Source organism: Nasonia vitripennis, chromosome 4, assembly GCF_009193385.2.
Source record: "Nasonia vitripennis strain AsymCx chromosome 4, Nvit_psr_1.1, whole genome shotgun sequence".
Classification (NCBI taxonomy): Eukaryota; Metazoa; Arthropoda; class Insecta; order Hymenoptera; family Pteromalidae; genus Nasonia; species Nasonia vitripennis.
Genome location: NC_045760.1, coordinates 4,081,591 through 4,107,109, shown reverse-complemented (window position 1 = coordinate 4,107,109; position 25,519 = coordinate 4,081,591). Strand labels below are relative to the sequence as shown.

Here is a 25,519-nt window from a genome sequence, read left to right as displayed (position 1 = left end):
CTTCTATCATTGTTCTCTCCGCTTAATATCCTATTATATTCGCGTAAATTATCATCGATCCGCGACAATGACTCACCGCTCAGTGTCCCCTCGATCATCGAGTTTAATAAACAAACAAGCGATAATAGTCATCGCCAAACTACCGCCTGCGAAAATCAGTGCCTCGCTCGCACACCGGCCAATCGTTTCTCCTTTTATACTTACATACATACACGCGCGTATAGAGAGTAGTGCGCGCGCGCGCGCGCGCTACGCAACAATACACAGCGCGCTCAGTGCGTTTTCTCCGATGACGGATCGACGACAAGACGATCATGTCTCGCGAGTGGCTGCGAGCCGTAGTGGCTCGTAGGAACGAGGCCTTCAACAACTTCCAGCACGTCGATCCCGAGGCTGTGGCGGTGGTGAGTTTTGTCTTTTCGCGCCTCGCCTTGATTCTATAGCCCGGGCCCTTGTTTGGTAACGTCTGAAATTGTTTTTTCTGCCGCGAGTGCAGATCCCAGCGGGTTTGGTTCCCGAGACGTATATATAGTCGCTGCAGTGTGTTGTGTATACTACGTGCATCGAACGCTTTCGCTGGAGGCGCGAACATTTTGAATTCGATTGAGATGCGGCTATTTTTAGAGGAGCGAGTTTCTTGTGTTTTTTTTTTTTTTTTTGGGCTTCGCAAAAGTAAACGGTTGAAATTGATAGACGCGCCAATGCCAAGAATTAACGTTCGAACTTTGGCATCCATCTATAGGGTTTGAACATTGGGTTATCGTCGTTAGGATTGCAACGTTGATAAATCAAGCTTATGAATTGCGTATTTCTGTTGCAGAATGTATCAACGATTCACAAATTGAACGAGTTAAAGCCAACATCGGCGATCATCGTAACGGGCTATATTCCAATTGAAGCCATAAGGTGATTTTAAAAATCTATTGCGATCATTAATATTCCCGATTAGTTCAACAAAAGAGTAAAACAATCCTTGGCTTCATCTTGTTTGTTTACACAAACGTCAGTTCGACGACGAACGAACTTGCAAGAACAAACGAAAGCTCTCGAGGGTCGTTGCCAAGGCCACCGCGAAATCAAAGTCTTCACCACTGGTATAAAACGCAAGTCCAGCGGTGCATTTCACTTTACACCAACAGCCTCGTCTGGATCGAAGCCTCAAAATTCGGCATCTTTATATCGGCGTCATGTCCTTGAAAATTGTCACAGGCAGTGTGTGTCTTGTTCTCCAGGTTCTCGATAAATCTGAAATGTAAGACGTCGGGAAACATCGCCCTGCACTTCAACCCTCGCCTCGACCGGGGCTACGTCGTCCGGAACAGCAAGTTCAAGGGATGCTGGGATGTCGAGGAGACCTGCTCACCAGCTGGCTCTCGGGGCTATGTCTTCCGCAGGAATTCCTTCTTTCACCTCACGATCTTCTGCACGATCAATGAATTTCAGGTAGGTCTGCTCATTGTTTTTTTCGAGTCGATAGAAATTGTCGAGGTTTGATTTATCGTGCGGCAGATTGCGATCGATGGAGAACACTTTTGTGCCTTCGCCTACCGAATGCCCCTCGAAGAGATCGTCGGCATCGAGTTCAACGACGACGTCGAGGAGCCGAAGGTCAGGCAGACGAACATTTCGATGTACCCGGATCCGCAAATCTGCAAGCCGACCAGAATACTCGAGTTGCTCGACGACAAGCCTCTGGACTCGAATCTAGTGAGTATTTTTTAATGTTTGATACGGGCGCTCTCGAAGCTCGCGGTAATTACAAAAATTATTCCAGGAGTTGCCGATCGTCGTGGACCTTCCAAAGGGTTTTGGAATCGGCGCAAAATTACTCATGAAAGGAAGATTGAAGCTTCTACCTCACTCGTGAGTCTATAACCGATTGAACGATCATTGTCCGAAAATTCACCGCTCGATTCCGCTTTCAGATTCTACATAAACCTGCAAAAGGGAAAAATGATCTATCCTCATCCAGCGATAGCGCTTCACCTGAATCCTCGCTATCACTACGGCAACCAGCCCTCCTGTTTGGTAATGAACTGCTGGAACAACGGAAAGTGGGATCGGGAGGAGCGTCACGACGGGCAGACCTGGTGCCCAGGCCGGGAATTCTTACTAACGTAAATTCTTATCTGTCTCTTACTTATATATATATATATATATTTTTATTAAAAATACACTTTTATCTCGATGCAATTTATACAACGCGTACAAGGTAAATAAATAACGTAACGCGCGCACGACTTTCAGGATCCGCTGCGAGTACGAGGGCTACGTGATCTGGCTGAACGACCGGATGATCGGCGAATTCAAGCACAGACTGCAGCCGTCCGTCATCGACACCATCCGCATCACCGGGGATCTCGTGGTATACGAGATGCTCGTCTCTTACAGCTAATCCGCCAGACGCGCCTTCCAATTATACTCGCGTACAAAGCAGCTGCCTTAGAACACGTCAAACTCGCCAACTCACATTGGGAGAGAGACACTTCCGACAAGATCATTCCGAGGGCGGTTTATCACTTCTTTTTTTTTTTTTTTTGCTTTCTCTCTCAAGTCAAGCGCCATTCAAGTTATAGTAATCTTCGCTCTGGGCGAGGGGATTTTTGTATGTATATTTTTTTTTCCTTATTATTGTGCGCGACGAATGCATCTTGTCGGAATGCCTCTCGGCGAGCTATTCGCCAACTTAGACAATACGTACTGCCTTAAATTAATCTATAGACTTGAAATTGCCAATATCTCGAAGTTTTCGTGCTAGTTTTAGTTTGTTCTTTATTTTCTTTCTTTTTTTTTTTTTTTTTTTTTTGGAAAAGTCGTCCGAGAAGAAAAACGGGTTTTCGAGTGTTTCCGCGAGACTACACGAAAATAACAAAGGATTATTTCGTATGTTTGTACAATCGCTTTATATAATAATTTGTTAGCAATATTTGTATGTACACGTAGCGTATTTATGAAACTAAACGTATGAAGGTTTGTAGCGTAAAAATGGCATTTCCAAATGTAATAAAAAGTGCTTCATACAACCCGATCGTTATTCTTTTTTCTACGTATTTTCTTCGCGAATTGGTCCTAGATTAGCACTTGTTCCGGAACTCGGAACTCTCTCGTCAAAATTCAGACAACGCCGAGGAGAGGAACCTCGCGCGTTCGAGTGAAAAATGGTCAACTATGTGTGCCAGTAGGGAATGTTGTCGCTGGAGAAGGTGAATCTCTTGATGCGGACGCAGGCTATCGCCATACCGATGAAGACGATGCAGAAGATGAAAAAGACCAGACGGTCTATCGCCGTCGCGAGAAGAGTCCACTCCAGGTTGGCGATCGTCCTACTGGACGACGGCGTTGTCAGCGTCTGTTGACTGTTGTTGAAGCTGGCGAAGGACGTCGTCGACATCGACATGTCCATCAGGTGGTTCTCGCACATCTCCTGCTCCGCCGCCGATTTCTGCGACTCGATCTGCGATTTTTCCATCGATTCGAAGTTAATATGGTTTTTAGTAATATCTGAATTTTTGTACGTCCGTTGTACCGACCTCCTGGACGATGTGGCCGAGGCCCAAGTACCTTCCGCCTCTCCCCAGCAGGAAGCGCCTTATCGGCCGGGGGATGGAAGTGTAGTAGGAGAATTTATTGATGTTTATCACGAGAATCGATATGATCATCGACAGTGTCGCCTGATAAAGGCAGCCGCTGTAGAACCTGACTGAAACAGCGTATAGTAAATGAATAGTAATTTGCATAAAATCGTGCGTCGCACGCGAACGCGCGATCGATAAATCATTGTTTCTTTGTGAATGAATTCGCCAAACGTTATCGGATGACGTGTGCGCGTTCGCCGAAAGGAGTTTTATTGGAAATTCGTATTACCGATAATAGGCATGCTGTCGAATCTTGGCGGCACTTTGTAGCCGAAGTAGATGAGGTAGAGCACGACGACGAGGACTATGCAGGCGTTTATGATGAGCTTGATCTCGCTGTGGGGCCGCAGCCAGAAGGTGATCAGCGACAGGAACACGATGGCTTGAAATATAACGATCGCGAAAAAATTTATGCTGCGGTCATTTGTAGATTGTAAGGAGCAGAGTAGGTGCGAAACACTCACGAACGGTAGGGATGAAGATGATGTGGTAGTAAAGCTCGGAGGAGCGGGAAAGCTCGAATTCAAAATCCAAGCTGACGTAGGGCTCGGGACAGCAGTCGAACACCTCCTCCCTGCGACTGGCCGTGATGTTCTGGACGATCCACTCGTTTATGGCGACGTAATCGTCTAGCTGCGAGGAAACTTGAAGTTTTAGTGTTTGAGTGACTTCTCCAAGCTATATACTGCGATTATCAATTTGATCTTTTTTTTTGTCTTTCGTTTGAATGAAAAATTCGTCAGTCGACGAAACACGTGCCGAGCAATCCTCGTACAGAGCGAGAGAGAGAGAGAGAGAGAGAGAGAGAGAGAGAGAGAGAGAGAGAGAGAGAGAGAGAGAGAGAGATCATAGGTACATAATACTCGTCGAGCAGAGCGTATACTTACATCGACGCCGGAAGTGAGCAATTTGAGGTCCACTTGCGTGCCGTCGTACGTCCAAGAGCTCAAGCTCAGCCTGCATGTGTTCATCTCGAAGGGCCAGAAGGTGAAGTCCAAGTGGCAGTAGCCGTGGAATATCGTCGGCGTGACCCACAGCACTACGCCCTGCTCGCTAACGACGCAGTGCCGGTCGCCGTAGTACTCCATGCCGTGGGCCGCGCTGCAATGCATTTTTCAAATTTTACAAATTTTTCAAATTTTTCATTACAATCGACGCGTCTTAGTGAATACAATGATATCCCGCGCACACCTGTTCAGAAGATAGATGTCGGGCAGCCAGATCTCGTGGGCGCCCAGGTTCACCTGCTTCAAGCCGCTGTACTCCGAGGAGTTCCACGTCAGCTTGTCGTCGTTCCACGTCTGCGTACATAAAAGCGAATAAATTACAATGGGAAGCTCGAGTGGCCGCGTAATAGGCTCTACAGAGTCGTCTATGTATATAGTTACCATCACAACCCAGACATTAGCAGCCATGACGTTGGTCATGTCATCCTAGAAACATACAGAATTTCCGCGCGGTAAACAACTGGGGAGTACGGTAGGTAATACAAGGTCGCTTACCACCTCGACGGTCTGAACGTTGAGCTTAACGCTGACCGTCGTGGTGTTCCAGTGCTGCGCGGGCCTCGCGAACTTGTCGTACTTGGCCAGCAGGTGCTGCTTCAGCCGATCCGTCCATGTCTCGTTCCAGGCCGGGTAATCTAGACGACAGAGAGTTCTATTTTCAAAGCATCGCTTTTCCAGCGCAGGAGGAGAGAACGACGTGACAAAGGGTCGAAAAAACGTATGGGAGCCAGTCTCGAAATGTCGAGAGATAGAGAGAGAGAGAGACTCGAAGACAAAAGTGAGGGACAGAGAGCGACAATTGTCAGCTCGGCACGCACATTGCAGATTCGAAGCGAATGGGGCCCTAAGTGGATAAACGTCTCTAATGCATTAGGTCAGCTAAGCCTGGGCATGGAAATTTAAAAATATGTATAGAGGTCAGGAAACACGCTTCTGGCTCCGTTTCCTCGCTGCGCGTGTACAGAGCGCTGCTCTTATTTGGACTTGATCGACAGCGGAATATTCGTGAATGGCCGCGCGTTCGATCGAGCGTTTCGAATAACGATTGTTTGATCAACCACCGCGAGCTTCGCGAACGATCTGCAAATATTTTATCTACACAACATTTTAAAATAACCGAACAAACGCCATCACGAATTCGCGCTACGACGACGCGAAAGCCCTCGACTGCGCAGCGCACATCGGCCTCGTTATATCCGTCCCACATACGGCAATCCGGTAAATCACACGCATGTCCCGTGCGGCAGAGCTTACGCTAAGTATAGGAGTATCGTAAAAGACGAAAACAAAAAAAAACAAAAAAAAAAAAATTGAAACAGGTCAGGCAACGACTTACTACTGCTCTTGGAGAGGGTGAGGTTGGCTGCTCGGCTCTGGGCCGCGAATAGCTGGAGCAGCGCGCACAGGCAGAGCAGCACTCGTCGCGGGATCATTGGGTGGCCGACTACTGTCCAGCAGCGCTATATGCGCTATACTGCTTGGCTTCTGATGGCGATGGTCAGTCGCGTAGATATAAGCTCAAAGTGGCGGGGATAAACTGTTGGGGATCAGAGCATGTGTGCGCGCAGAGCATGTGTGTGCTTTCGAGAAGTGCGTCTGTACGTAGAGTTTTAGGGATTCTTATGCGGTTATACGTTGGTAAATTATTTGGTTATCTATCTAAATCGTTGCAGATCTGGAATTTCCTAGTAGGCAAGCATCGATTATATATCGATATTTACCGAATGACGAAGCTTTCGCACCTGTGAATGAACTCGTCGCTTATCAACGTAAAAGGTCTGTACTGCGTATTAGCAGATCGTTAATTTCAAAGTGTTTCGATTGTACGGATACAGATAATGGAAATTAGCATTAGCAGAAATCGCAAACACCGGAGCGCGATAGATGAGCTGCTGATAAGATAAAGCACGCGCCGATCTCTTCAATTAGCAAACTCTCTCTACTTTTCGATTCTGAATCATTAACGGAAATTCTCAAGCCCCGTGATCTATCGCTTCGGCATGATGTACGGCTTGGAGTTAATTTTGAAAATCGTATCGCAATGCGTCAAAGCCTGACGGTAAGGGATCGAGCTCAAAAGATCGAACATTTTCGGTAACAAAAAGTTTATTAAAAAATCAACAACGAAACAGTTAAAAGTTCAGAGCCTACTCGATGGCGATGTCCGAGCAGGTTCTCCAGTGCTCTTGGGGTCCGCAGCCCATGCCTTCCCGGCCACCTCCGCACTGGCCCCAGTTGTTGGCGACTTTCCAGTGCCATCTGAACACGCAGTGCTCGCAGGTCAGACCCTCGGGGAGAACGAGATCGATGTTCACGTCTCCGGTGACTCCAGCCTTCAGTTGGAACTGATCCGAGCCGTCGGCAAGCTTGAGGGGGTGCTTGTCGAAGCACTCCTCGGTCTCGAGCTCGTCGGGCCTGGATAGCGGGCAGACGGAGAAGCGGAAGTAGCCCAGGTGGTTGGCGTCGATGTAGACAGTCGCGGTGAACTTCTGGCCGGACTTGTAGCTGCGGAATTCGTTAGATCGTTATAGTTTCGGGAAGGAATGTTTTAGGCTACGGGCAATGTTAAAGGAGACTCACGTCTCGACGATGGTGCCAGTTCCGTACTCTCCGCCGTTCTCGTTCGGTCTTGGTCGGTTCAGGGCGTAGTTGTCACCGCAGACGCCGCATTTGCCACCGTTTTGCTCGTGTTGTACCTGTGGAATGGAATTTCAATGTCAGTTTTTCCGTTTATTCGTGGAAAACCTTCGTTTTCGTTTTTGCTACTCACACTGATACCACCGCAGTAGATCTCGTTGTCGTCGTAGTTGACTGGCGTCTTGAATCCCTTCTTCCAGGCACTCGACCTGTTCACGGGGTCCATGACCATACCGTGACCGTAGATCACCTGCAGACCAGCCACCAAAACGGCCGAGGCCAAAAGAAGCTTGACTATTGCCATCGTTTTGCGTTGTTCTTCCGCTGTGTGTCTCGAGGAGCTTGACATCGAGTACCAAGCGTGGCTCAGTTTTTATACTCTCTCGACTAGCTGTTTGCCGTTATCAATCAAAAAAGCTTGTCTTAATTCGTTTACCCATTGACGACACAATTCGTGCAGAAGTCAAAAGGAACCAGTATAAATATTTATATCGGAATGCTGGAATCTCTTATTGGATGATCGAAGTTCATCCGATCGATAATGCGCTAATCAGCCGTTGTGAATTTGGGGGGGGAACGATGATAGTTTGGACGGGTGGATTGTCGTCATTTGAAAGCCCCGACAGACGCGCGATCAATCACTCGAGCGATTGATTTGCGCTCGAAGGCTGCGAAGGTGGAAATGAATTGTCTGTTTGAATTAGGATCATAAAGCTTCCACTTACTACGCGAACGTTGTGTCGCACTGGTGACGCTACGTGACGTATAGGAACTGCTAACTTTCGAGGCCTGCCTGCTGAATCATGATGAATTTGAAATTCGAAGGGCTGAAATTAAAGCTCTTATCAAAAATTTTTCGAGCATACTTGTAATGCTTTACGAAACGTAATTTTCCATAGATAAAATGACTTTCAAATTTGTATCTCAATACCACGAAATCTGATCTCCTTAGTATTCGTCATCGAAGACAAATACTCTTCCGCACGTCATGAAAACGTCACAAACAGGTAATTGATTAAACAGACCATTCAACTAGACTATACCTGCCTATATGAATTTTGACAACAAAGACTTTCTTTCTCGAAATACATATAATGTTGTTAAGTTAAGCAGAATCTATTATCTTGTTATTGATGCAGATCCCTGCGCTGCAACAGCATCTCATTAATAATGGTTCATTACGTTCTTTCTCAATCACAACAAAAATATATGTGCTCATCACCCTTTTCGATATTATTTTTTTCAATTTAATTTTCATAATCGTGGACATCAGCCTAAAGTTTAACTACTTAAGTTCCATTAATCCATAAAATATTGAAAGGATCATTAGAAACTTGTACGAAAAAGCAAATAAGAATTAATATTAATAGTGCGTACGTAACAATGTATCCAGTAAATCGAATATTTTCCTGAAAAAATATTTTTTTTAGAGATTATTGATTTTTAACATAATGTTTTGTTTGGTAATCGGCTGCTTCAAATTTGAGTTATGATCAGGAAACTTTGAATCTATACCAATTAGGGGGTCCCAAGTATTAGACAAATAAAGCTCTCGTCGTGATTCATCTGATGAAATTTACGAAAAATTCACACTTTTACGCCGAAAAATTGAGTCAATTGTCAATTGTCAATCGAACCAATTATGAAAAATGACAGAAAAATTTGAAAATTCAGAAAGTCTCGTGATACCATAGGATATAATCCTATAAAGATTGTAATAAGTTTTCGTTTAGATTTCGTCATGCGATCGATCATGTTGGTTTAGTTATACAAGGGAGCTCATCATACAACAAGACATACGCCAAAGATTTAACAATAAAATAATTTATTCAAATATAACATCTAACAATACAACATTTAACAAAAAACTTCAACAATTTATCGACCGATGCGGCTAAAGTCTATAGCCAAATCTTTACTGGATGGTGATGTCAGAACAGCTTCTGAAGGTTTCCTGGGGTCCACAGCCAAGCGCTCCTTTGCCGTTCTCGCACATTCCCCAGGTGTTGCCGGTACGGTAGTGCCACCTGAAGGTGCAGTGCTCGCAGGTCAGACCAGTCGGCAGAACTACGTCGATGCTGAAGTCACCGTTGACGCCACTCTTTACGGGGAACTTGTCGGAACCGTTGGCTAGCATGACTGGGTACTTGTCGAAACACTCCTCGGTCTCGATGTCGTTGGCTCCCTTGAGTGGGCAGACAGCGAACTGGAAGTAGCCCATGTGGTTGGCAGACAGGTTCACGACGATGGTTGTGCGCTGGCCCTTCTGGTAGCTGTTCGGATCGATTTGAAAATTTGGTTTTATGCACAGAGTACCGTTGTACCGAAGGTCGAGACTGATGGGATACTCACGTCTTAACGATGGTGCCAGTTCCGTAGACTCCTCCGTTCTCGTTCTTTCTCGGCTGAGGCTCGCGGTAGTTGTCTCCGCAAGGTCCGCATTTGCCTCCGTTCTGATTCTGGACCTTTAAAAGTGAAAAACCGAAAACCATTGTAAGTACACTTCACCAATAGCATTTAATAAAAATTCTCAGTGAAATCTTCACTTACTCCTAAGCCGCCGCAGAAGTTCTCGTTGTCGGTGTAGTTCGGCGGGGTCTTGTATCCCTTCCTCCAGGCGCTGGACCTGTTCACCGGCTCCATGAGCTTTCCGTGTCCGTGGATTTCTTGGAATACGACGACGAGAAGTGCCGCGCCGAGAACGAACTTGATGCCTGCCATTTTTTGTCGGAATTGCTTGATCCGTTTGTGGAACCGAAGAAGAGGCGAATGCTGCTGTTTCGCCCGATAATCCTTCTATTTATACGAAATTCCTTCAATTTGATGGTCGCCGCGAGAATAATTAATGACTTCCTAAAGTGTATCCCGAATTCCGCACATTGTAGAGGGGGAGGCTATCACGTTATCGTCGGTTGGACGCTTTGTTTCAGCCTCTTCGTTTCGTCGATACTACGTCAGTCGATGTTTGCTTTGTATTTGCCAACTTGACGTGTTTGCGGAAACGAAATTTTTTCTTTATTTGTAGATCGTCGATTGCCTGCAATTTGAGATAGTTCCAGTGTTCCAGTGAGTTGTAATTTTTTCGTTTACATTGCAACAAAACTTTTCCACTGTGGTACGAGCATGTGACCAAATCGCTATAGGCACGTTAACGATATCGAAGTTTGCTGGGACCCTAGCGACACCGTACGAAGACTAGCGCAGTTGAAATTTCCAAACGAAAACTAGCACAACTCACGATTTGCCGCGAAAAGTAGCACAGTTCAGAAATGCGGTCAAGAGTGGCACAACTCGCGAAGTTCATGAAAACCTTGGACAAAGACAGACAAACCTCAAAGTTTAAAAGGATTTCGGAAAATTTGGAAGGTTTCTATAAAAAGTGAATAATTAAAAAAAATATTTGTAAACAATTATTGTATTTGTGCGAACAATTTTAAATTCGGTAAAAAGTTGTAAATTGTGAATATTTAAAAATGTAAAGTCTTCGCGGGAAATTTTGAGTTGTGCCACTTATGACGGGAAGTTTTGCATAAATTTTAATACATTGCGTGCAGTCGCCGGAGCTTTTAGCTACGATTAATTTTTTTACATTATTGAACAAAAAAACTTGTCTATTCCTTTCATTACGACGAAATACGCACATTTTGTAAATAAAGAACTACCAGAATCGGCAATTGCGCATTTGACATTTTTTTCTATAATACACTCGAATGAACGACAAAGTGAATTTAATATCTGCGTAGTCATATTTGAAGTAGAAAATTTCTTCTTCACTGACCAATGTTTTCGTAACGAAAGTTTGAAAAACATTATGCGCAACTGGAGTGAGAAATTTCGTCTAACTTGTACCTTATCGCCTGTTATTGCAGCTTTGTACCTGACTTAATAACAACAAAATTCGTAAAAATGTATCGAGTTATCGATTTTACATAATTTTCACTCTCGAAAATTTGTTTCATACGCAATCAGCGAACAATCATTTTACAATTCGTTGATAATCGAATTTCGCGGAGAATTCCCGAGAGGATCGAAGGAGGTCGATTAAAAGCACTTTACCGAATAATTTTCATTTTGTTAAAAAATTTATTGTAAAAAATCATTCATACAAACTTAAAACAACAAGCAACAGTAACGTAAAAATAACAACGAAAAACAAGTCCAACAACTGAATTTGTCATCGGTGAATGCTAACATCGGCACAGCTACGGAACGTCTCCTGAGGTCCGCAGCCCATCCTGCCCTCGAGAGTCTTCTGATTGCAAAATCCCCAGTTGTTGCCGGCTGAGTAGTGCCACCTGAAAACGCAGCGCTCGCACTTGAGGCTCTTGGGCAGCTCTACCTCGAGCTCGATGTCACCGTTCTGGCCAGCGATAATCGGATGTCTGTCGACGAGCTCGCCGCTCTTGTCGACGATCTTCAGGGGATTCTTGTCGAAGCACTCCTCGGTCTCGACGTCGTTGTTGTTCTTCAGCTCGCAGATCGAGAACTGGAAGAAGCCCAGGTGGTTGGCGCTCAGGTCGACGACTACCTTGACGCGCTGACCGGCTTGGTATCTGCGGAAGAGATAATGTTTTCGGAGTTGGAATCTTTTTTTGGGTAATTAAAGTGATTTTTGGATGCTTACCTCCTGACGATGTGTCCTTCGCCGTAGATTCCGCCGTTCTCGTTGTTCCTTGGGACCGGATCGACGTAGTTGTCGCCGCAGGGTCCGCAGTTGCCGCCGTTTTCATTGTGCTGCACCTGAAAGAATGACAATTCTTGTTTTAGGCGTTTCCGAACCGATCACACAAGGCAAAAAAGACTCTTACCGCATAACCACCGCAGAAGTTCTCGTTGTCCTCGTTGTTAACGAGCACTTTGGCGAATCGGTTGAGCCTCCAGACGCTGGACCGGTTCATGGGATCGGTCATCTTTCCGTGTCCGTAAATCTGCTGGACGCCGACGACGAACAGCGCGATAACCAGGGCGAATCTAGCGGCGGTCATCTCGAGAGATTTCAACACGTGAACAGATTATGATTATACCGTTCTGACGAAGACGTGGTGCGATTGGTAGCGTCGATTTATTGTCTTATATATGGATCGACCTCCTATCTATACTAGTATACGCATACAACATTACAATAGAATACTTACGCTAGCACGTGTGTTTGCCCAGGTTTGTTATATTTTTTAATCGTGCATTCCGATAGAGCAGTTGGCCTGCTGAGTTTACTTTGACGTATGATACACGGCTTCCATGGGAGTCTTTCATTATTTTTTCTTCTCACTTGAATTCCAGTATAAATAATAAATCACGTCTCACGGCATAGCTGTGAATCAAACGCGAATTACGCTCTCGCTTCGGTTAACACTGTTCCTCGGATGCTTTATGGATTGCTCTTTGAAGTTGAAAGATGATGTATCGAGATTTTGAAAATCTCCAAGTATCGTGTTCGGCGGAAGATCGGTTCGATTGGAATTTGCTTCGGACGAGACCGCGACGCGCGAGATAAAAGCTCGAGAATTTTCTCGAAATTTGATGAATTATAGCAAGTCATGAATGATTGTCAATTCCCACGCTCGACGTCGCTGTTTTATCTTGAAGCTTGCTGAGCAAATTTGAATTTACAAAAGGTCTCTTGCAGAGATCACGATTCTGGTACCTCTATGTACTGCTTACACAGAACGTGCTTGTGCAAAGGTCTCAAATTATCCGGAATTTTATGATCATTTGCGATGACAATGTACAAATCGTTTATGAAATCTAAAGTAACGATTAACGCGGTTAAGAGCCTGCGACTTAACACATTTGAATGAAATTATCTAAAGAATTAGATCAGTTTTGCATTTCAAAATGAACAATTTCAATCTAGGATCAATCGCGCGTAATTTGTAACTTTGCAATTCATTCCGGTAATTAAAATTCGTTTTTACATATATAACTGTACGTTAAAATCCAAAACGCATAAATTTCACATCGAAGGGTTTAGAAAAGGCTGACGATTTCATCGTGCGATGCGCACGTCAAACAGTGAGGCATCTGTATTTGCCAAGAAGTGAACTTTATTGAATGATAATATCAAGTGGATACAGAAGACCTGCCGTTTCATTCAACAGTAACGAATACGTCAGACACGTGTTGACGAGATATTCTCATTATTGTTAGTATAATGAAAATACAATGAAGCTACGTCAAATGTACGTATCGCGCTGTGAATTATTTTCATTCAAATTATGCAAATCGCTTATTACTCCTCATTCAAATACACGTGCGTATGAAACATCGAATCTCGCGCTCCTCTGCAGAAATGTGCTTATCGCATTATTCTTGGGCTATGGTTCGACTATTTGTCATGGAGCGTGACCGTATAATGGGACAATAGTTACGTAGTTTTCCGCGCTTTTGTTTAGCATATATCGATTTTTCTTTGAATTATTCGCATATTTGAATGAGATCAATTACACTCCAAAAACCTATGACCTGATAAACATCTGTATTTATATTCTACATGATACGCGTGTCAAGGATATTTTATTATGTTTACATGTTACTATCTCATAGAATTCGAGAACATACCATTCTATTGACTTGATTGAAAATTACCCAAAGCTTAAGTGGTTTCTGCTATATCGACAGGTGAATAAAACTCTCGCTTATTTTTACCGGCAAAACTGACATTTCATAAGTATATAGGTCAGTTTGAATCTCCCGCGCAAGCACGCGGTACCGCAGTGACATCTGGAGAGCAGGACTTGCAACAACGCAGCTTATCTACTGCAGATATTATTCATATTTTTACTCCTATTATTTATTTGCAAATTCATTTTCACGAATAAACTGTGATTGCGTTCGATCGAACAAATCGAGAGCATTGACGTAGTCCACTCTATTTTCCACTATTACTTGAAAAAAATCAGAATTCAAAAATCTTCTCGCAATGAAAACTTAGTTCGATACCTCAGAAATGAAAAAACAAGCTAAATTTTACCAAACAGACTCGAAAAGAGCATTAAATGTTGAACAAATCTCTGTATCCAGACTCGAATAAATGTGCTTTTCGAATGTTGGACTACGAACTTCCACCGAGCAGCTGCGTTCCGTTGCTCCGTTCAACCCAGCCATACCCTCCTCAAAGAAAACATTATCAGACACTCGCATCAGTGTATAGTATCTCCTTAGTCCTTCGTCGCACGCGCGGAGAGTAAGTAGTGACAAATGGATAAAAATAGTTGTAAATAGCGTGTGCGCTTTAGCCGAACGTCCGGCTCTACACTTCTCTATCCCGGGGAAGATGCGGAGGATCCGTGTCTCCAGCTCCGCAGCTCTCAGATCGGAGCTACGTCACAGTTGAGGTATTTCATTGTTCGGCTTTCCCGAGTGGTCCCCTGACAGGGCCCGGAGGACACCGACGAGATGCTCTCCCGTAAGAACAAGGATCTGCGCACCATAAAGGAGGGTGTCGTTGGGAAGTATGTCAAGAAGGATACCCCGCCGGAGATGCCCAGTGAGTTTGTTGACCTGCTTGTTTGTTTTGGTTTGGAGTTTTGTTTTGATTTCTGTTTTTCAAAGTCGCGTTTTACTTGCTAATCCAGTGGGTTCATTGCTTGCGCGCTTGTCATTATTATGCGTGAGAGGAGAAAGTCGTATTCGTTTTGTATCGATACAATTCATTCGCATTCTTTTTCGCTCTGTTTGACATCTGGTGAAAGTTGTTATAATCAACGTTTGTGTAACACGCGCATGGTTACTTGCTTAATACACATTTTTTTCTTCAAAAGGCATATTTTGTGTGATAAGACTTTGAGCACCTGTTATCAAGTTTATGTAATTTTTGTTTTCATATTATATAAGTATACCTTATTTTGTTTCTCAATATTACATTTAGGATTATTCTTGATACAGATTAACACAACAAGGTGTTTTTACATTCCAGTTATCAATGTCTGGACTACAGAACCAAACAGGAGGGGGCGAAGACTAAACCAACCAGCAATCACTTCATCTATGCCCATAAGTTCACAACAACCAACTATGGTACAAAAATTTGGTAACACTAAGTCCACATTAAGTGCTGTCGGCTTGGGCAGTCATGAAGGAAAATACACGCCAAATAGTTCAGTCCCTGACTTGGCACAGAGGTATGTTCTACTCTTTTTCAAATTTGAATGAATAACAAGTTAAAAATGAATTCTAAACTAAGCGGAACATTGGATTGGTACAGATTTGCCAGCCTGTCCATGAACTCTGCTTCAAGCGATGGGATGCCTTCGCGTACAGCAACACCATTGTATCAGCCAAGTCTGTCGCCAGCTATGTCTCACACATATGTCAATCAGTATGCAGGTTCAGAATATCACTTGGATAGAGATCAACAAACACCACAATTGCCTTATTCTTATGATATTGACAGTGGATATGATGATTATAATTCACAAACTCAATATAGACAAAATCCAGGGTGCAGTAGCTATGCTTTTACATATGTATACATGTATTTAAATATTCTATCAATGGCTATAATATAAATTACACTTTTGTTTTTAAAATTTAGATATAGCCATGCAGTATCAGAAAGACCTAGCTCAAGAAATGAGCAATCAGAGGAATTACCTTTACCACTAGGTTGGTCAGTTTATTTTACTCTGCGTGGGAGAAAGTATTATGTTGACCATAATACGAGAACCACTCATTGGTCTCATCCACTGGAAAAAGAAGGATTACCGACTGGTTGGGAACGAATAGATTCACAAGAATATGGAGTGTATTATGTAAAGTGAGTGATGCAATGCTTGGAATTTTCTTTTCTGCTTTATCCGTATTCTATAAAATGACATTCTTTTTCAGTCATATAACAAGACAAGCACAGTATCAACATCCTTGCTATCCATCAGAGATGCAAGCTGTCAGAGTTGTGCCTCCACCGCAGCATACAAATTTCCATTCACACAGTGTCTTAGTACCAGCTAATCCATACATCAACGAAGAGATTCCTCGTTGGTTGTATGTTTACAGTAGAGCTTCAGTAGATTTAGATCGTAAGTTAATATGGGAAATGTTTCGTTTACCTGAACTTGAGTGTTTTAATGCAATGTTAATAAGACTGTTCACGCAAGAAGTAAGAGAAATCGTTATGCGATACGAAAAATATAGGTAAGACATAAGACTTTATTCAACATTTGAGATTATTTAGAAATTCCCTTTGTTCATTAACTGATATTTTCAGAAATGCTCTTCGATATGAGATAGAACAAAGATCAAAAGAAATGAATGAAGAAGAATCCACTAATTCAAACACAAGGGCTATTTGTACCGAGATGTTTTGAGCAGAATTAATTGACTGATGTGACTATTTTTAGACATGCATACAATTTACAAAAAATATTTTTTGTATAGACTATATTGTTAAATATTATATTATACAATATTAACAATTTTATCAATGTAAATTTTTAAACAATTATAAAAATCAATTATTTACGATTCAATCCTCTTTTTCGCTCTCTCAGCATCAACCCCTCTCCTATTCCAATAGCCAGTTGATGGCACAACACTATTTTGTGCTTTTTCTATTTTTTCTTCCATGTGTTTATAATATTCATCAAAGTCTTCGTCATTTAATTTAAGATCATATTCATCGGTTTTTTTTGTACCAGTAATTTTTATAACATGTGCTTCTGTAACTCCTAATAATTTAGCATAGTCAGAACCTAGAATAATATTGATTGAAAATTATTATCAAATTGAATCTACATTATAGATATTATGCAATAGAGATACTGTACTGGTAGGATTGTCAGGGGTATTCTGTTTCAATATTGTATACATAGCAGCTCCTAAAAGTTGCCATCCTATGAATGCATAAATGATTGAAAGCTTCGTTTTCCATTTCCAAGCCACTTCTGGCTTAATAGGAAGTGTACGTTGACGAATATAATGTCTTAGCCATTGGAACATCTTTCTGCCTAAATAACAAGCCAACAAACCTGGTATTAAAATGTGTGCGTACAAACATTTAGAATCACATCATTGAAGTAAAATACAATGAAATGTTATGTAAGAATATTATACATCCTAAAAAGCTAACTTCTGCATGTTATATCAGTTTAATGCATTTTTTATATTATTAGTATTATACATTAAATTAATGAGAATGTGATACGTACTTTTTTGGAGGAGTTATTGTTGGAAGTCTGAATGATGTTACAAATTATTTCTAAAAAATTGATGATACCGAAATTGTCATTTCATCGTTTACGTCTGTCCCGTCATCTAACGTTTCCTACAACAACATATTAATTTGAATTTTGCAGGATACTATGTCAACTTGGATTTTCAATGGAAAGTGTGTGGACTCATGCATTGGAGCATGCTTACGCGACCAGGCCGACTGGGAGGCTATAAGGAATCTAGTGATATTCTCATGATACTGGTAAAATAAGTGTAGACAACCTTATAGATACTAAACTTACTATTTACTAAGCAGCATTGCCATTAGTTGAAAAGAAGCAGTGAAACCGGTCGATTTAAAAAAACGTGAATGCTCTCGCAACATATTATTATTATTGACGGTTCTGACGAAAATAGCGTTGAAAAAATTCTCCAGAACGTGTTTTGCAAAGTGTAACTACTATTTAAAGAAAGAACGATTCTTTGCCTGAGATGGAAAATGTCGATACTTGCGTGTCGTTGCTTCGTTTTTGTTTCGGTTTACTCGAATTCATTTAGCGAGAGATTCAATCTATCGTTTGAAAAACTAAATCGAATCTTATCAGATAGCAATTAAATCTAATATCAATACTCTATACACGGCAAAGTGATTGGCTAGGCAGGGGAGGAGGAGAAATACGACAAGAATACGACGGTGCAGGAGCAGGTCGTCAGACTTCGTATCTGCTTCGCGTAAATTGACGAGTCGTTGACTGTCTTCCATTTCAACATCAACAATACTTCTGCCAAAATTATGAATATCTTCTTAAGCGATCACAATATGTTGAACGTCGAACGGCGTTGATTAAATTTTTCACAGAATATATTCATCCTGTGGCAACACTAAGCACCTGAAACGCATGATTCAGTTGGCAGATAGCGATTTTAAAAATAAGGGATCTGTTTACTGAAAGTCAGCCCATTCGCTCTCTTATAGATAATAAGCACTATTGCAACAGCAGCGTCTCCTGACCGTCACCGCGTATACGACTCCGAACCAAACCATCTCTCTTCCTTCCCCCATCCTCTTATCGCCGGCGTATAAGAGACCTCGTCTCCCGACTCCACGCACTGCACACACACACACATACGCAAAGCCCGGCATATGCAGTATGGATTCACCGGCTCACATAAACATAAGTGGCTTCTTAGGCACACGTGTGTGCGTGAGTCGAGCGAGTAGGGAGTAGTGTATACGCGCTGCAGCGGGTTCTCGCGTCGTACACCGAGTGTGCCGAGCAGAGTATTACCGGCTCTAATAGAAGCATCTTCGTCGAGAGGCTATATTCTGCACACGGAGCCGTGCGAAAATGTCCGTCATCGGAAAGGTGAGTGTGGGGCGCTCTCCGAATGCTCGCGTATGCGCTCGTGCCGGCTTTGCTCTCTTCGCGGGGATGCGGTGCGCTGTACCTATGTGACTTGTTGTATATTGCACTTACCCACTACCTATCCCCTTTTGTCTGCTGGCTTGCGCGAGGGATGGCTCTCGTTTGCCAGAGCAGTTTGCTTGTTTATCGCTGTTCGAACCTCTTTTTTATACGCGTAAAAACTCTACCCGTGCAAACATCAGGCATCAGGCTATTCACATCTCTAATCGCTAACTAAACAAACTCTGCCCGACGCCGTATGCATACTTAGGCATGCCGCGTATCAATTTTTTATGTATTGTCCGCTTTTTCGAATTTCGACGACTCAATCGCGTTGTCCGTGTAACCTGTGAACATTTTCGTAAAGAGCAGGATTTTATTGGAAGAACGCGCTCGGGGATTCGATAGATGCTGCTGATGCTGGATTCCTGCCGGGCCGGTATTCCGGTTTTTCCTGTGCTGACCTTGCGCTTACTATATTACGTATCTTTTAGATTCTAGCGCGATGAGATTCCTCTTTTTTCTCTTAGTTTTAATGCCGTCTATGATACTCGAATACCTATAGCTGATGTTTATCGATTCGGCGTAAATAATATGCTAATAGGATCTGGGGGCTTGTCGACTGGATTTATAAAACGCCTATTTCATCTATTTTGTTGATCGAACATTTCTATACTGTACTTACTTGTTTTCGGCTATTCATGCTGAATCACGACGTGGTTTTCTTTCGATCTTCTGAAATATTTTAACATTCAATTTCGACAAGTTATATTTAAAAAGAACTTTAAAATATGTTTTTTTTTATTTTCAGCCTATCTTGTATTCGTATTGGAGGAGTTCGTGTTCGTGGCGAGTTCGAATCGGTAAGGACAGACAATTACAGGGATATAAGATAGGAATAATAATAAATAACAATTTTTTTTTTGTAAAATATATATTTATATTTTATATTCAAAATAAACTTTATATTAATATATAATATACTTATATTTCCTCTTTTCATTTGTACAGCTTTGAACCTCAAGGAGATTCCGTATGACATAAAACCTATCAGCTTGGTGAAAAATGGTGGTGAACAGCATAGCAATGAATTCCGCGAGATCAATCCGATGGAACAGGTCCCGGCACTCCATATCGACAATCATACATTAATTGAATCTGTAAGAAAAATGTTTACACGTGTTTACTCAAAACCACCTCTCGTGCGCATGCTTCGTGAAATAAAAGATGCGGTGCGATGAATATGTTTTTTTTTTTCGTAAATATATATGCAGTATAAGAGAAGAAAGTATAAATGAGAAAGAAAGAAACGAGTTATACAGGTGATTTGTGTATGTGTGTGAGCGAGCGTGGATTCGGTCGATGAAATGAGATTTTTTCATGAATATTTCATACATCAGGCGTGTATACGTGAAGTAACATAAATTACGCGCATTAACGGCCAAACGAAATTTAAATTGTAAAAATGGGCGTGTATACATACATGGGTTGTTTAAAAATTAAAAAAAAAAATAGAATGCATGGCTTAGATGGGGTGCGGAGAGTTGCTCATAGTCATAACGTTAGCAAAATGTGAGGTAAAAAAAAAATCGAAAAATGTGCGCTAACTACAGAAAAAAAAGATCGTCTAATTAATGAGAAATCGTTTTGCAGCTAAATATTTTACTGTACTTGGAGGAGACGAGACCGCATCGTCCGTTAATGCCAGTAGATCCGGTGAAAAGAGCCAGAGTCAGGGAAATTTGCGAGGTGATCGCATCTGGAATCCAACCTCTACAGAACCTCATTGTTCTCATTTACGTCGGAGAGGAGCGCAAGAAAGAGTGGGCGCAACACTGGATTACTCGAGGCTTAAAGGGTACGTCTATACTCTCTCTCTCTCTCTCTCTCTCTCTCTCTCTCTCTCTCTCTCTCTCTCTCTCTCTCTATACCAATACATAAAACACAGCCATAAAAAATTAACTTTTTTCTACTCTAATATTGATCGCATGCTAAAACAACAATTTATCAACCATGATCTTTCAGCGGTGGAAAAGCTGCTGTCAGCGAGCGCCGGCAAGTACTGCGTGGGCGACGAGATTACGCTAGCCGACTGCTGCCTGGTGCCGCAGATATTCAACGCGCGAAGGTTTCACGTCGACCTGAGACCGTTTCCCACCATCTTGAGAGTCGATCGTCACCTAGAGAACCACCCGGCTTTCACCGCGGCTCACCCCAATAACCAGCCCGACTGTCCACCCGAGGCTACTAAATAGCAAGCAAGACAGACCACCCTGTTTCTATTCTAAGAGAAAACGGGCTGGTCTCAGACTGGGCTTATCGTGACCCATGCCTCTTATTTTTTTATTATTAAAATTTTTATTTTAATCAGTGTTTTAGTCCGAATTGTTGGTTAGGGGATGTCGAAGCTACATTTATATAAAGATGACTTAGTTTTATTTAAGTTTGTTGTTTTTATTCGATTATCATTGTGGTAGATCAAAATTGGACGATTTTTTTTCTTTTTAATTTATTAATCTATATTGCAAATAGGTCCTGTTATTTCAAATTCAGAATTTACTTTTTTACAATTATTGTATACACGATGATCTTTCGCGAATAGGAAGAAGATCACATTTCTGTGAACGTTATTTTTTGCAAAGAAAGAAAACTGAAAGTGAGTAATCGTTACACACAACAATAATACATAGCGTGTCTACTGACAAAAGACAGAACGCGATAACACAAACATGCTGTTCTTAAACCATGCGATGATATTCAACGGATAATAAAGAGTACAAAACAAATTGGGTTTTACATCATAATAGCGATGTAGTTCACTATACTTCCGACGATAATAAAAGAAAGAAATATTTTCAACTGATTATAAAAAATGAAAGAGTTTTATGCGTAAATCTAAGATAAATGCAAAGTATATACGTTGACACACATTACAATTTCATCGATTATCCCTTTGTTTGCGCACAAATGCTTATAATTCCAATCCTAAAAGATGCAATTTCGATTTAGGACTTTCAATGTCAAATCAAATTTCATGAAACACAGTCACTACGTATTGTACGCGATTGCTATTTTCAACCAACGATAATACATTGCAGCAGTCTATTATATAGTCTTGCGTTAGCATATAGTACCCGTCAAGTCGTAACTTATATAACAGTCATGCGATATCATTGCCAAGCAAATCATGAATTAATATTTTCCTACTATTCAGATTTTGTTCCACTTACGACTGCGTCTAGTGAAACTCGTAATAGAATCTATTAGTAAGGACAAAATAAAAAACTAACAACTACTGACAAACGATATTTTGTATGTTAGTGTAAGATATAGAATTCGCATATGCCTACTTGAAGAACTTCCAGATCGATCCTGCTCAATTTTGTGTATTTTTCAAAGAAACTATACTCGCATAGAAAGACATTATTTTTTCTGAGCTAGTTTTATACAAAGTAACTGTTTTCCAGTACATTCTTAAACAAAAAACTGTGGTATCAAACTAAAAGCGAAGCATAGACTGCTATCTGTAATGGCTTAACAAAAGAATAAGCCATTTTTCAGATTATCGAAGCGATAGCTATAACGTAAGTAGATTTTATAGATAGAAATGATCCGAATGATGATTTACGAGGATGCGCAAGAATACGTTCTAAGGAATTACGAGTAAGCTTGTACCATAAAAATATAAGTTAGCTACGAATATACTTACAAGTTTAAATGCAGTACGTTTTTATAAGCATAGATAGACATATAGATATTTTATAAGTGAAAGTGATCGTGTATGTTTATTGCTTAGAGGAAATAATAAATTTTGTGTCATACTACAGTGCCAATTCATTAAAACTGTTTTTAATTATGTTCTATTTTGACAATTGTACACATTTCTCTCTAAAATTATAGCTTTTCTAAGATTTTTCGTTATACATGTTTTTTTACAAGATTTCTGTTCCGTTTTGTATCTTTGAAAAGTGGGTTTTCTTCTAAAAATACGCCGACCTGTCACTTCATCAAAAAAGAAATACTCACCGATTGGTATTTTCTTCGATCTTCGATATTTCATTGATGAATTTACAATAAAAATATCGTCACTAACAAGCAAAAAACACCTGAAAAGTCGAGAAATAATCGAAAGTATCACTTGAAATGTCACAGTAGACTTTGAAGTTTCTCAACAGTTTTGTTTTGTTTTTAAATCATTGGCATCTCGTCGTTCGTTAAATAAATGTCTTTATTTTGAAAGTTTCTTTTGTTTTCCCTTATAAAAAATACATACACTTAGCTATATTGACTAGTCGAAAGACAGTACCTTTTGTGAAACATTATTCAATTCGGATACCGACCGAATGCAAGCTCGAACCACGAACTTGTGTGTTTGTTTATAATTATTATTTTTTATTCTCTCACTTATTTTGCTCTCACTTTGTATCTCGATTACAACAATATGTATATCTATCAACAACGCGCGAAACTTCCAATTCGCGATCGAACTCCGCTTATCAATAAATTCGTCATTTTCAGCGCCAAGAAAGATTTTTATTGATTATATTTATATACGTAGGCAAGAATCTATCGACGCGACAATTAAAAGAGAAAGGGTCGAGCTTTGCAATCGGCATCCCGATGTCGTTGGTAATTATTTATTCACTTCATCATTTATTACTAGCATATTGTATTGATAGTAGTTCAAAGGGAAGAATAAAGTCATTAAAAGTGCAGCGCGAGAAGAGCGGGAAGAAAAATCAACGCTTACGAACTAAATAATCTGTACAATATTTTGTATGCTAGTGCTCGACCCGTTGTAGGTCCTTCTTCATTTTTTCTTACATTAATTAGTAATATACTTATATACTCTTTGATCTTCGCACTTTTGTTTTTGTCACGCTTTATACTTGACACGCCTTTTACTGCCTCGTCTCGTCCAAATTGGGAATATCAGCAGTAATAGTATAATTTGCATTTGCTCATTTAGGTTCACGTTTATCACCCAAAATACGATGTATTGTACATTACTTTATAGGCCGTTTATTTTCGTTTATTTTATCTTTACTTTTGTTCGTGTTCCCAATTTGAACAAAATTCGACGCTTGACATATAATATATTTCTTTTGCAATAGAAATGAAAAATCGATAGTCTTTTTGCAGATAATACGCTTAACAGTTGAACAATAACAACGGTGACATCAACATTCCGTTTCCTCTTTTAATCTTTTCGTATATTTGCCGATAGAATAATAATAAAATTTAATGAACGAATGGTGTTGTTCACACTTTGCGGATAATGTAATATTTACAAAATGAATTGATTTTTTTTATTCTCATATAAAAAAAGAGATATAGGCAAGGCAACTCTGCTGAAAAAGTCAAGAGTTAAATATATTAAATATAATATAAAAAATATATAAAAATATATATTATTTGTACAATAATATCATAGTACACGGAAATTTAGTAAGACAATGATATGTATATAAAGCTGATAATATGTTAAACTCGATTTAACTAAACGCTAAACAAAGTAATTTGAGTATATGCAATCGTTAGTATAATTTACGCGTTTAATAAGTGTCAATGAAATAATAAAATTTACAATCATATAATTTATCTTTATGTGTCCATAAATTAAAAGAAAAAGCAGCTTTAAAAAGTCGACACTATTTTTCGAAAATATATATACTCAATTATATTATTCAATTAATACTTAAACATTTCTACTATAACTTAAGGCGATACATTAATGAAATGGATCAAGCGTTACACATGTTATTGCTTAAATGTTCTTTGCTTTTTGAGTAAAATGAGTTATGCGTGAATTATTGTTATATTTCGACAAATTTGATTTCAATTCGCATATGAAGCAGTCTATACTTGATATTTTGAAATGAGAGTGGTATCAAGTAACGTTATCCGTATAGTTTTTTGAAAAAAATGTAAAATGATTTATATACCAAATGAGTTGTCCAATGAGTTGGCAATTGATACTTTGTACAAAAAAATATAATTTAAAAAATTCCTGCTTCTTATAAAAAAAGAGTATAAAATGTTGCTTTTTTGTAAAAAAAAAACAAACATAACATTATCAAAAATAATACGTTTGCGCGGGACGCATCTCATTTTTAAACCTAAAGATTGGAACGCTATCTAAATCACGTTACAATTTCACAATCGTATCGCCTTAATTCTCAACCAAACAAACAGAGACAAACGAAAAAAGAGCTACAAAATATTGGAATCCGGTGTGTAGTACATTCAAATAATTCAAGTGTGAATTAATAGTACAGTCTCGAAGCTGTAAACGTATGCATCAGCAGAAGAGGTTCGTAGAATCGAGAAAATAATAAGAACGAATATATAAGGTGTGGATAACAAAAAATCGAAAACAGAAATTCTTGTTACTCTCAATACACGCGATGATGTCCTCGACGTTATATTATAGACTCGTGGTACTTTTCCACGACGCATTATTACGCATATCGACACGCGAGAGACTTTTCCCAGACAGAGATGTATGTATAATAATATAAGCTACTTTTTGCTTTTTTCTACTGTCTTATATACTATAAATAATTCTTAGTAATAAGAGAGGCGCGTACGTCGAATGAGCGGAGATTAATGCGCATTTACGTATGAGAGTACAAGTAACTGATGAGGCTGGTTTAAAACTATAAGATTATTTAGAAGAAGAATT

At 40.5% G+C, this 25,519-nt stretch overlaps 8 protein-coding genes across 10 annotated transcripts; 3 read left to right on the top strand and 5 right to left on the bottom strand.

Annotated features, from left to right (window-relative positions):
* The first annotated feature begins 86 nt into the window (after positions 1 to 86).
* On the top strand, positions 87 to 3,023 carry LOC100117850 (galectin-8). 2 transcript variants are annotated; one of them, XM_031929922.2, is made up of 7 exons: positions 87 to 404; positions 821 to 906; positions 1,233 to 1,443; positions 1,510 to 1,707; positions 1,775 to 1,863; positions 1,926 to 2,117; positions 2,248 to 3,023. In XM_031929922.2, exons 1-7 carry the CDS (start codon positions 315 to 317, stop codon positions 2,393 to 2,395), a joined length of 1,014 nt encoding a protein of 337 aa, XP_031785782.1. In that variant the 5' UTR covers positions 87 to 314; the 3' UTR covers positions 2,396 to 3,023. The 2 variants fall into 2 exon arrangements, with proteins under 2 accessions (XP_031785782.1, XP_008211704.2); XM_008213482.2 differs by lacking the exon at positions 87 to 404 and adding an exon at positions 687 to 743.
* A 143-nt stretch (positions 3,024 to 3,166) lies between these two features.
* Positions 3,167 to 6,075, bottom strand: nAChRa11 (nicotinic acetylcholine receptor alpha 11 subunit). The gene is made up of 9 exons (NM_001247967.1): positions 5,979 to 6,075; positions 5,138 to 5,277; positions 5,024 to 5,068; positions 4,827 to 4,936; positions 4,523 to 4,736; positions 4,100 to 4,268; positions 3,865 to 4,017; positions 3,531 to 3,700; positions 3,167 to 3,454 (listed from the first exon to the last, which is right to left on the bottom strand). The coding sequence occupies exons 1-9, from the start codon at positions 6,073 to 6,075 to the stop codon at positions 3,167 to 3,169; spliced, it is 1,386 nt and encodes a 461-aa protein (NP_001234896.1).
* A 655-nt stretch (positions 6,076 to 6,730) lies between these two features.
* LOC103316982 lies at positions 6,731 to 7,897 on the bottom strand. The gene is made up of 3 exons (XM_008213484.4): positions 7,413 to 7,897; positions 7,223 to 7,338; positions 6,731 to 7,147 (listed from the first exon to the last, which is right to left on the bottom strand). The coding sequence occupies exons 1-3, from the start codon at positions 7,626 to 7,628 to the stop codon at positions 6,790 to 6,792; spliced, it is 690 nt and encodes a 229-aa protein (XP_008211706.2). The 5' UTR covers positions 7,629 to 7,897; the 3' UTR covers positions 6,731 to 6,789.
* A 1,190-nt stretch (positions 7,898 to 9,087) lies between these two features.
* On the bottom strand, positions 9,088 to 10,610 carry LOC100117968. The gene is made up of 3 exons (XM_001602017.4): positions 9,830 to 10,610; positions 9,632 to 9,744; positions 9,088 to 9,552 (listed from the first exon to the last, which is right to left on the bottom strand). The coding sequence occupies exons 1-3, from the start codon at positions 9,998 to 10,000 to the stop codon at positions 9,195 to 9,197; spliced, it is 642 nt and encodes a 213-aa protein (XP_001602067.1). The 5' UTR covers positions 10,001 to 10,610; the 3' UTR covers positions 9,088 to 9,194.
* Positions 10,611 to 11,342: 732 nt separating this feature from the next.
* Positions 11,343 to 13,048, bottom strand: LOC100118004. Its single transcript, XM_001602043.4, has 3 exons — positions 12,088 to 13,048; positions 11,904 to 12,019; positions 11,343 to 11,832 (listed from the first exon to the last, which is right to left on the bottom strand). Exons 1-3 carry the CDS (start codon positions 12,262 to 12,264, stop codon positions 11,454 to 11,456), a joined length of 672 nt encoding a protein of 223 aa, XP_001602093.2. The 5' UTR covers positions 12,265 to 13,048; the 3' UTR covers positions 11,343 to 11,453.
* A 1,054-nt stretch (positions 13,049 to 14,102) lies between these two features.
* On the top strand, positions 14,103 to 16,744 carry LOC100118038 (protein salvador homolog 1). Of its 2 annotated transcripts, none has more exons than XM_001602069.4 (6): positions 14,103 to 14,765; positions 15,195 to 15,399; positions 15,483 to 15,719; positions 15,813 to 16,034; positions 16,106 to 16,411; positions 16,485 to 16,744. In XM_001602069.4, the coding sequence occupies exons 1-6, from the start codon at positions 14,675 to 14,677 to the stop codon at positions 16,582 to 16,584; spliced, it is 1,161 nt and encodes a 386-aa protein (XP_001602119.1). In that variant the 5' UTR covers positions 14,103 to 14,674; the 3' UTR covers positions 16,585 to 16,744. The 2 variants fall into 2 exon arrangements, with proteins under 2 accessions (XP_001602119.1, XP_008211319.1); XM_008213097.4 differs by lacking the exon at positions 14,103 to 14,765 and adding an exon at positions 14,928 to 15,085 and having other exon boundaries at positions 16,485 to 16,739.
* On the bottom strand, positions 16,642 to 17,647 carry LOC100233151 (uncharacterized). Its single transcript, NM_001142880.1, has 3 exons — positions 17,425 to 17,647; positions 17,044 to 17,223; positions 16,642 to 16,968 (listed from the first exon to the last, which is right to left on the bottom strand). The coding sequence occupies exons 2-3, from the start codon at positions 17,213 to 17,215 to the stop codon at positions 16,736 to 16,738; spliced, it is 405 nt and encodes a 134-aa protein (NP_001136352.1). The 5' UTR covers positions 17,216 to 17,223; positions 17,425 to 17,647; the 3' UTR covers positions 16,642 to 16,735.
* A 1,022-nt stretch (positions 17,648 to 18,669) lies between these two features.
* GstZ1 (glutathione S-transferase Z1) lies at positions 18,670 to 22,677 on the top strand. The gene is made up of 5 exons (NM_001172460.1): positions 18,670 to 18,795; positions 19,646 to 19,697; positions 19,846 to 19,994; positions 20,488 to 20,692; positions 20,860 to 22,677. The coding sequence occupies exons 1-5, from the start codon at positions 18,778 to 18,780 to the stop codon at positions 21,087 to 21,089; spliced, it is 654 nt and encodes a 217-aa protein (NP_001165931.1). The 5' UTR covers positions 18,670 to 18,777; the 3' UTR covers positions 21,090 to 22,677.
* Positions 22,678 to 25,519: the final 2,842 nt, after the last annotated feature.

Coding starts and splice junctions, on each gene's coding strand:
- LOC100118038 (XM_001602069.4), top strand. CDS start 14,675: ATGCTCTCCCGTAAGAACAAGGATCTGCGCACCATAAAGGAGGGTGTC. Junction 15,400..15,482: donor GTCCCTGACTTGGCACAGAG/GTATGTTCTACT, acceptor GGATTGGTACAG/ATTTGCCAGCCTGTCCATGA. Junction 16,412..16,484: donor ATGCGATACGAAAAATATAG/GTAAGACATAAG, acceptor TGATATTTTCAG/AAATGCTCTTCGATATGAGA.
- nAChRa11 (NM_001247967.1), bottom strand. CDS start 6,075: ATGATCCCGCGACGAGTGCTGCTCTGCCTGTGCGCGCTGCTCCAGCTA. Junction 4,018..4,099: donor CATCTTCATCCCTACCGTTC/GTGAGTGTTTCG, acceptor TTATATTTCAAG/CCATCGTGTTCCTGTCGCTG. Junction 3,455..3,530: donor TCGGCCACATCGTCCAGGAG/GTCGGTACAACG, acceptor GAAAAATCGCAG/ATCGAGTCGCAGAAATCGGC.
- LOC100117968 (XM_001602017.4), bottom strand. CDS start 10,000: ATGGCAGGCATCAAGTTCGTTCTCGGCGCGGCACTTCTCGTCGTCGTA. Junction 9,745..9,829: donor ACTTCTGCGGCGGCTTAGGA/GTAAGTGAAGAT, acceptor TCACTTTTAAAG/GTCCAGAATCAGAACGGAGG. Junction 9,553..9,631: donor ACTGGCACCATCGTTAAGAC/GTGAGTATCCCA, acceptor CGATCCGAACAG/CTACCAGAAGGGCCAGCGCA.
- LOC103316982 (XM_008213484.4), bottom strand. CDS start 7,628: ATGTCAAGCTCCTCGAGACACACAGCGGAAGAACAACGCAAAACGATG. Junction 7,339..7,412: donor TCTACTGCGGTGGTATCAGT/GTGAGTAGCAAA, acceptor TCCATTCCACAG/GTACAACACGAGCAAAACGG. Junction 7,148..7,222: donor ACTGGCACCATCGTCGAGAC/GTGAGTCTCCTT, acceptor CGAATTCCGCAG/CTACAAGTCCGGCCAGAAGT.
- GstZ1 (NM_001172460.1), top strand. Junction 19,698..19,845: donor TTCGTGGCGAGTTCGAATCG/GTAAGGACAGAC, acceptor TCATTTGTACAG/CTTTGAACCTCAAGGAGATT. Junction 20,693..20,859: donor GATTACTCGAGGCTTAAAGG/GTACGTCTATAC, acceptor ATGATCTTTCAG/CGGTGGAAAAGCTGCTGTCA.
- LOC100118004 (XM_001602043.4), bottom strand. CDS start 12,264: ATGACCGCCGCTAGATTCGCCCTGGTTATCGCGCTGTTCGTCGTCGGC. Junction 12,020..12,087: donor ACTTCTGCGGTGGTTATGCG/GTAAGAGTCTTT, acceptor TCATTCTTTCAG/GTGCAGCACAATGAAAACGG. Junction 11,833..11,903: donor GAAGGACACATCGTCAGGAG/GTAAGCATCCAA, acceptor TCTCTTCCGCAG/ATACCAAGCCGGTCAGCGCG.
- LOC100233151 (NM_001142880.1), bottom strand. CDS start 17,215: ATGTTCCAATGGCTAAGACATTATATTCGTCAACGTACACTTCCTATT. Junction 16,969..17,043: donor TACCCCTGACAATCCTACCA/GTACAGTATCTC, acceptor ATATTATTCTAG/GTTCTGACTATGCTAAATTA.
- LOC100117850 (XM_031929922.2), top strand. CDS start 315: ATGTCTCGCGAGTGGCTGCGAGCCGTAGTGGCTCGTAGGAACGAGGCC. Junction 1,864..1,925: donor TTGAAGCTTCTACCTCACTC/GTGAGTCTATAA, acceptor TTCCGCTTTCAG/ATTCTACATAAACCTGCAAA. Junction 2,118..2,247: donor GGCCGGGAATTCTTACTAAC/GTAAATTCTTAT, acceptor CACGACTTTCAG/GATCCGCTGCGAGTACGAGG.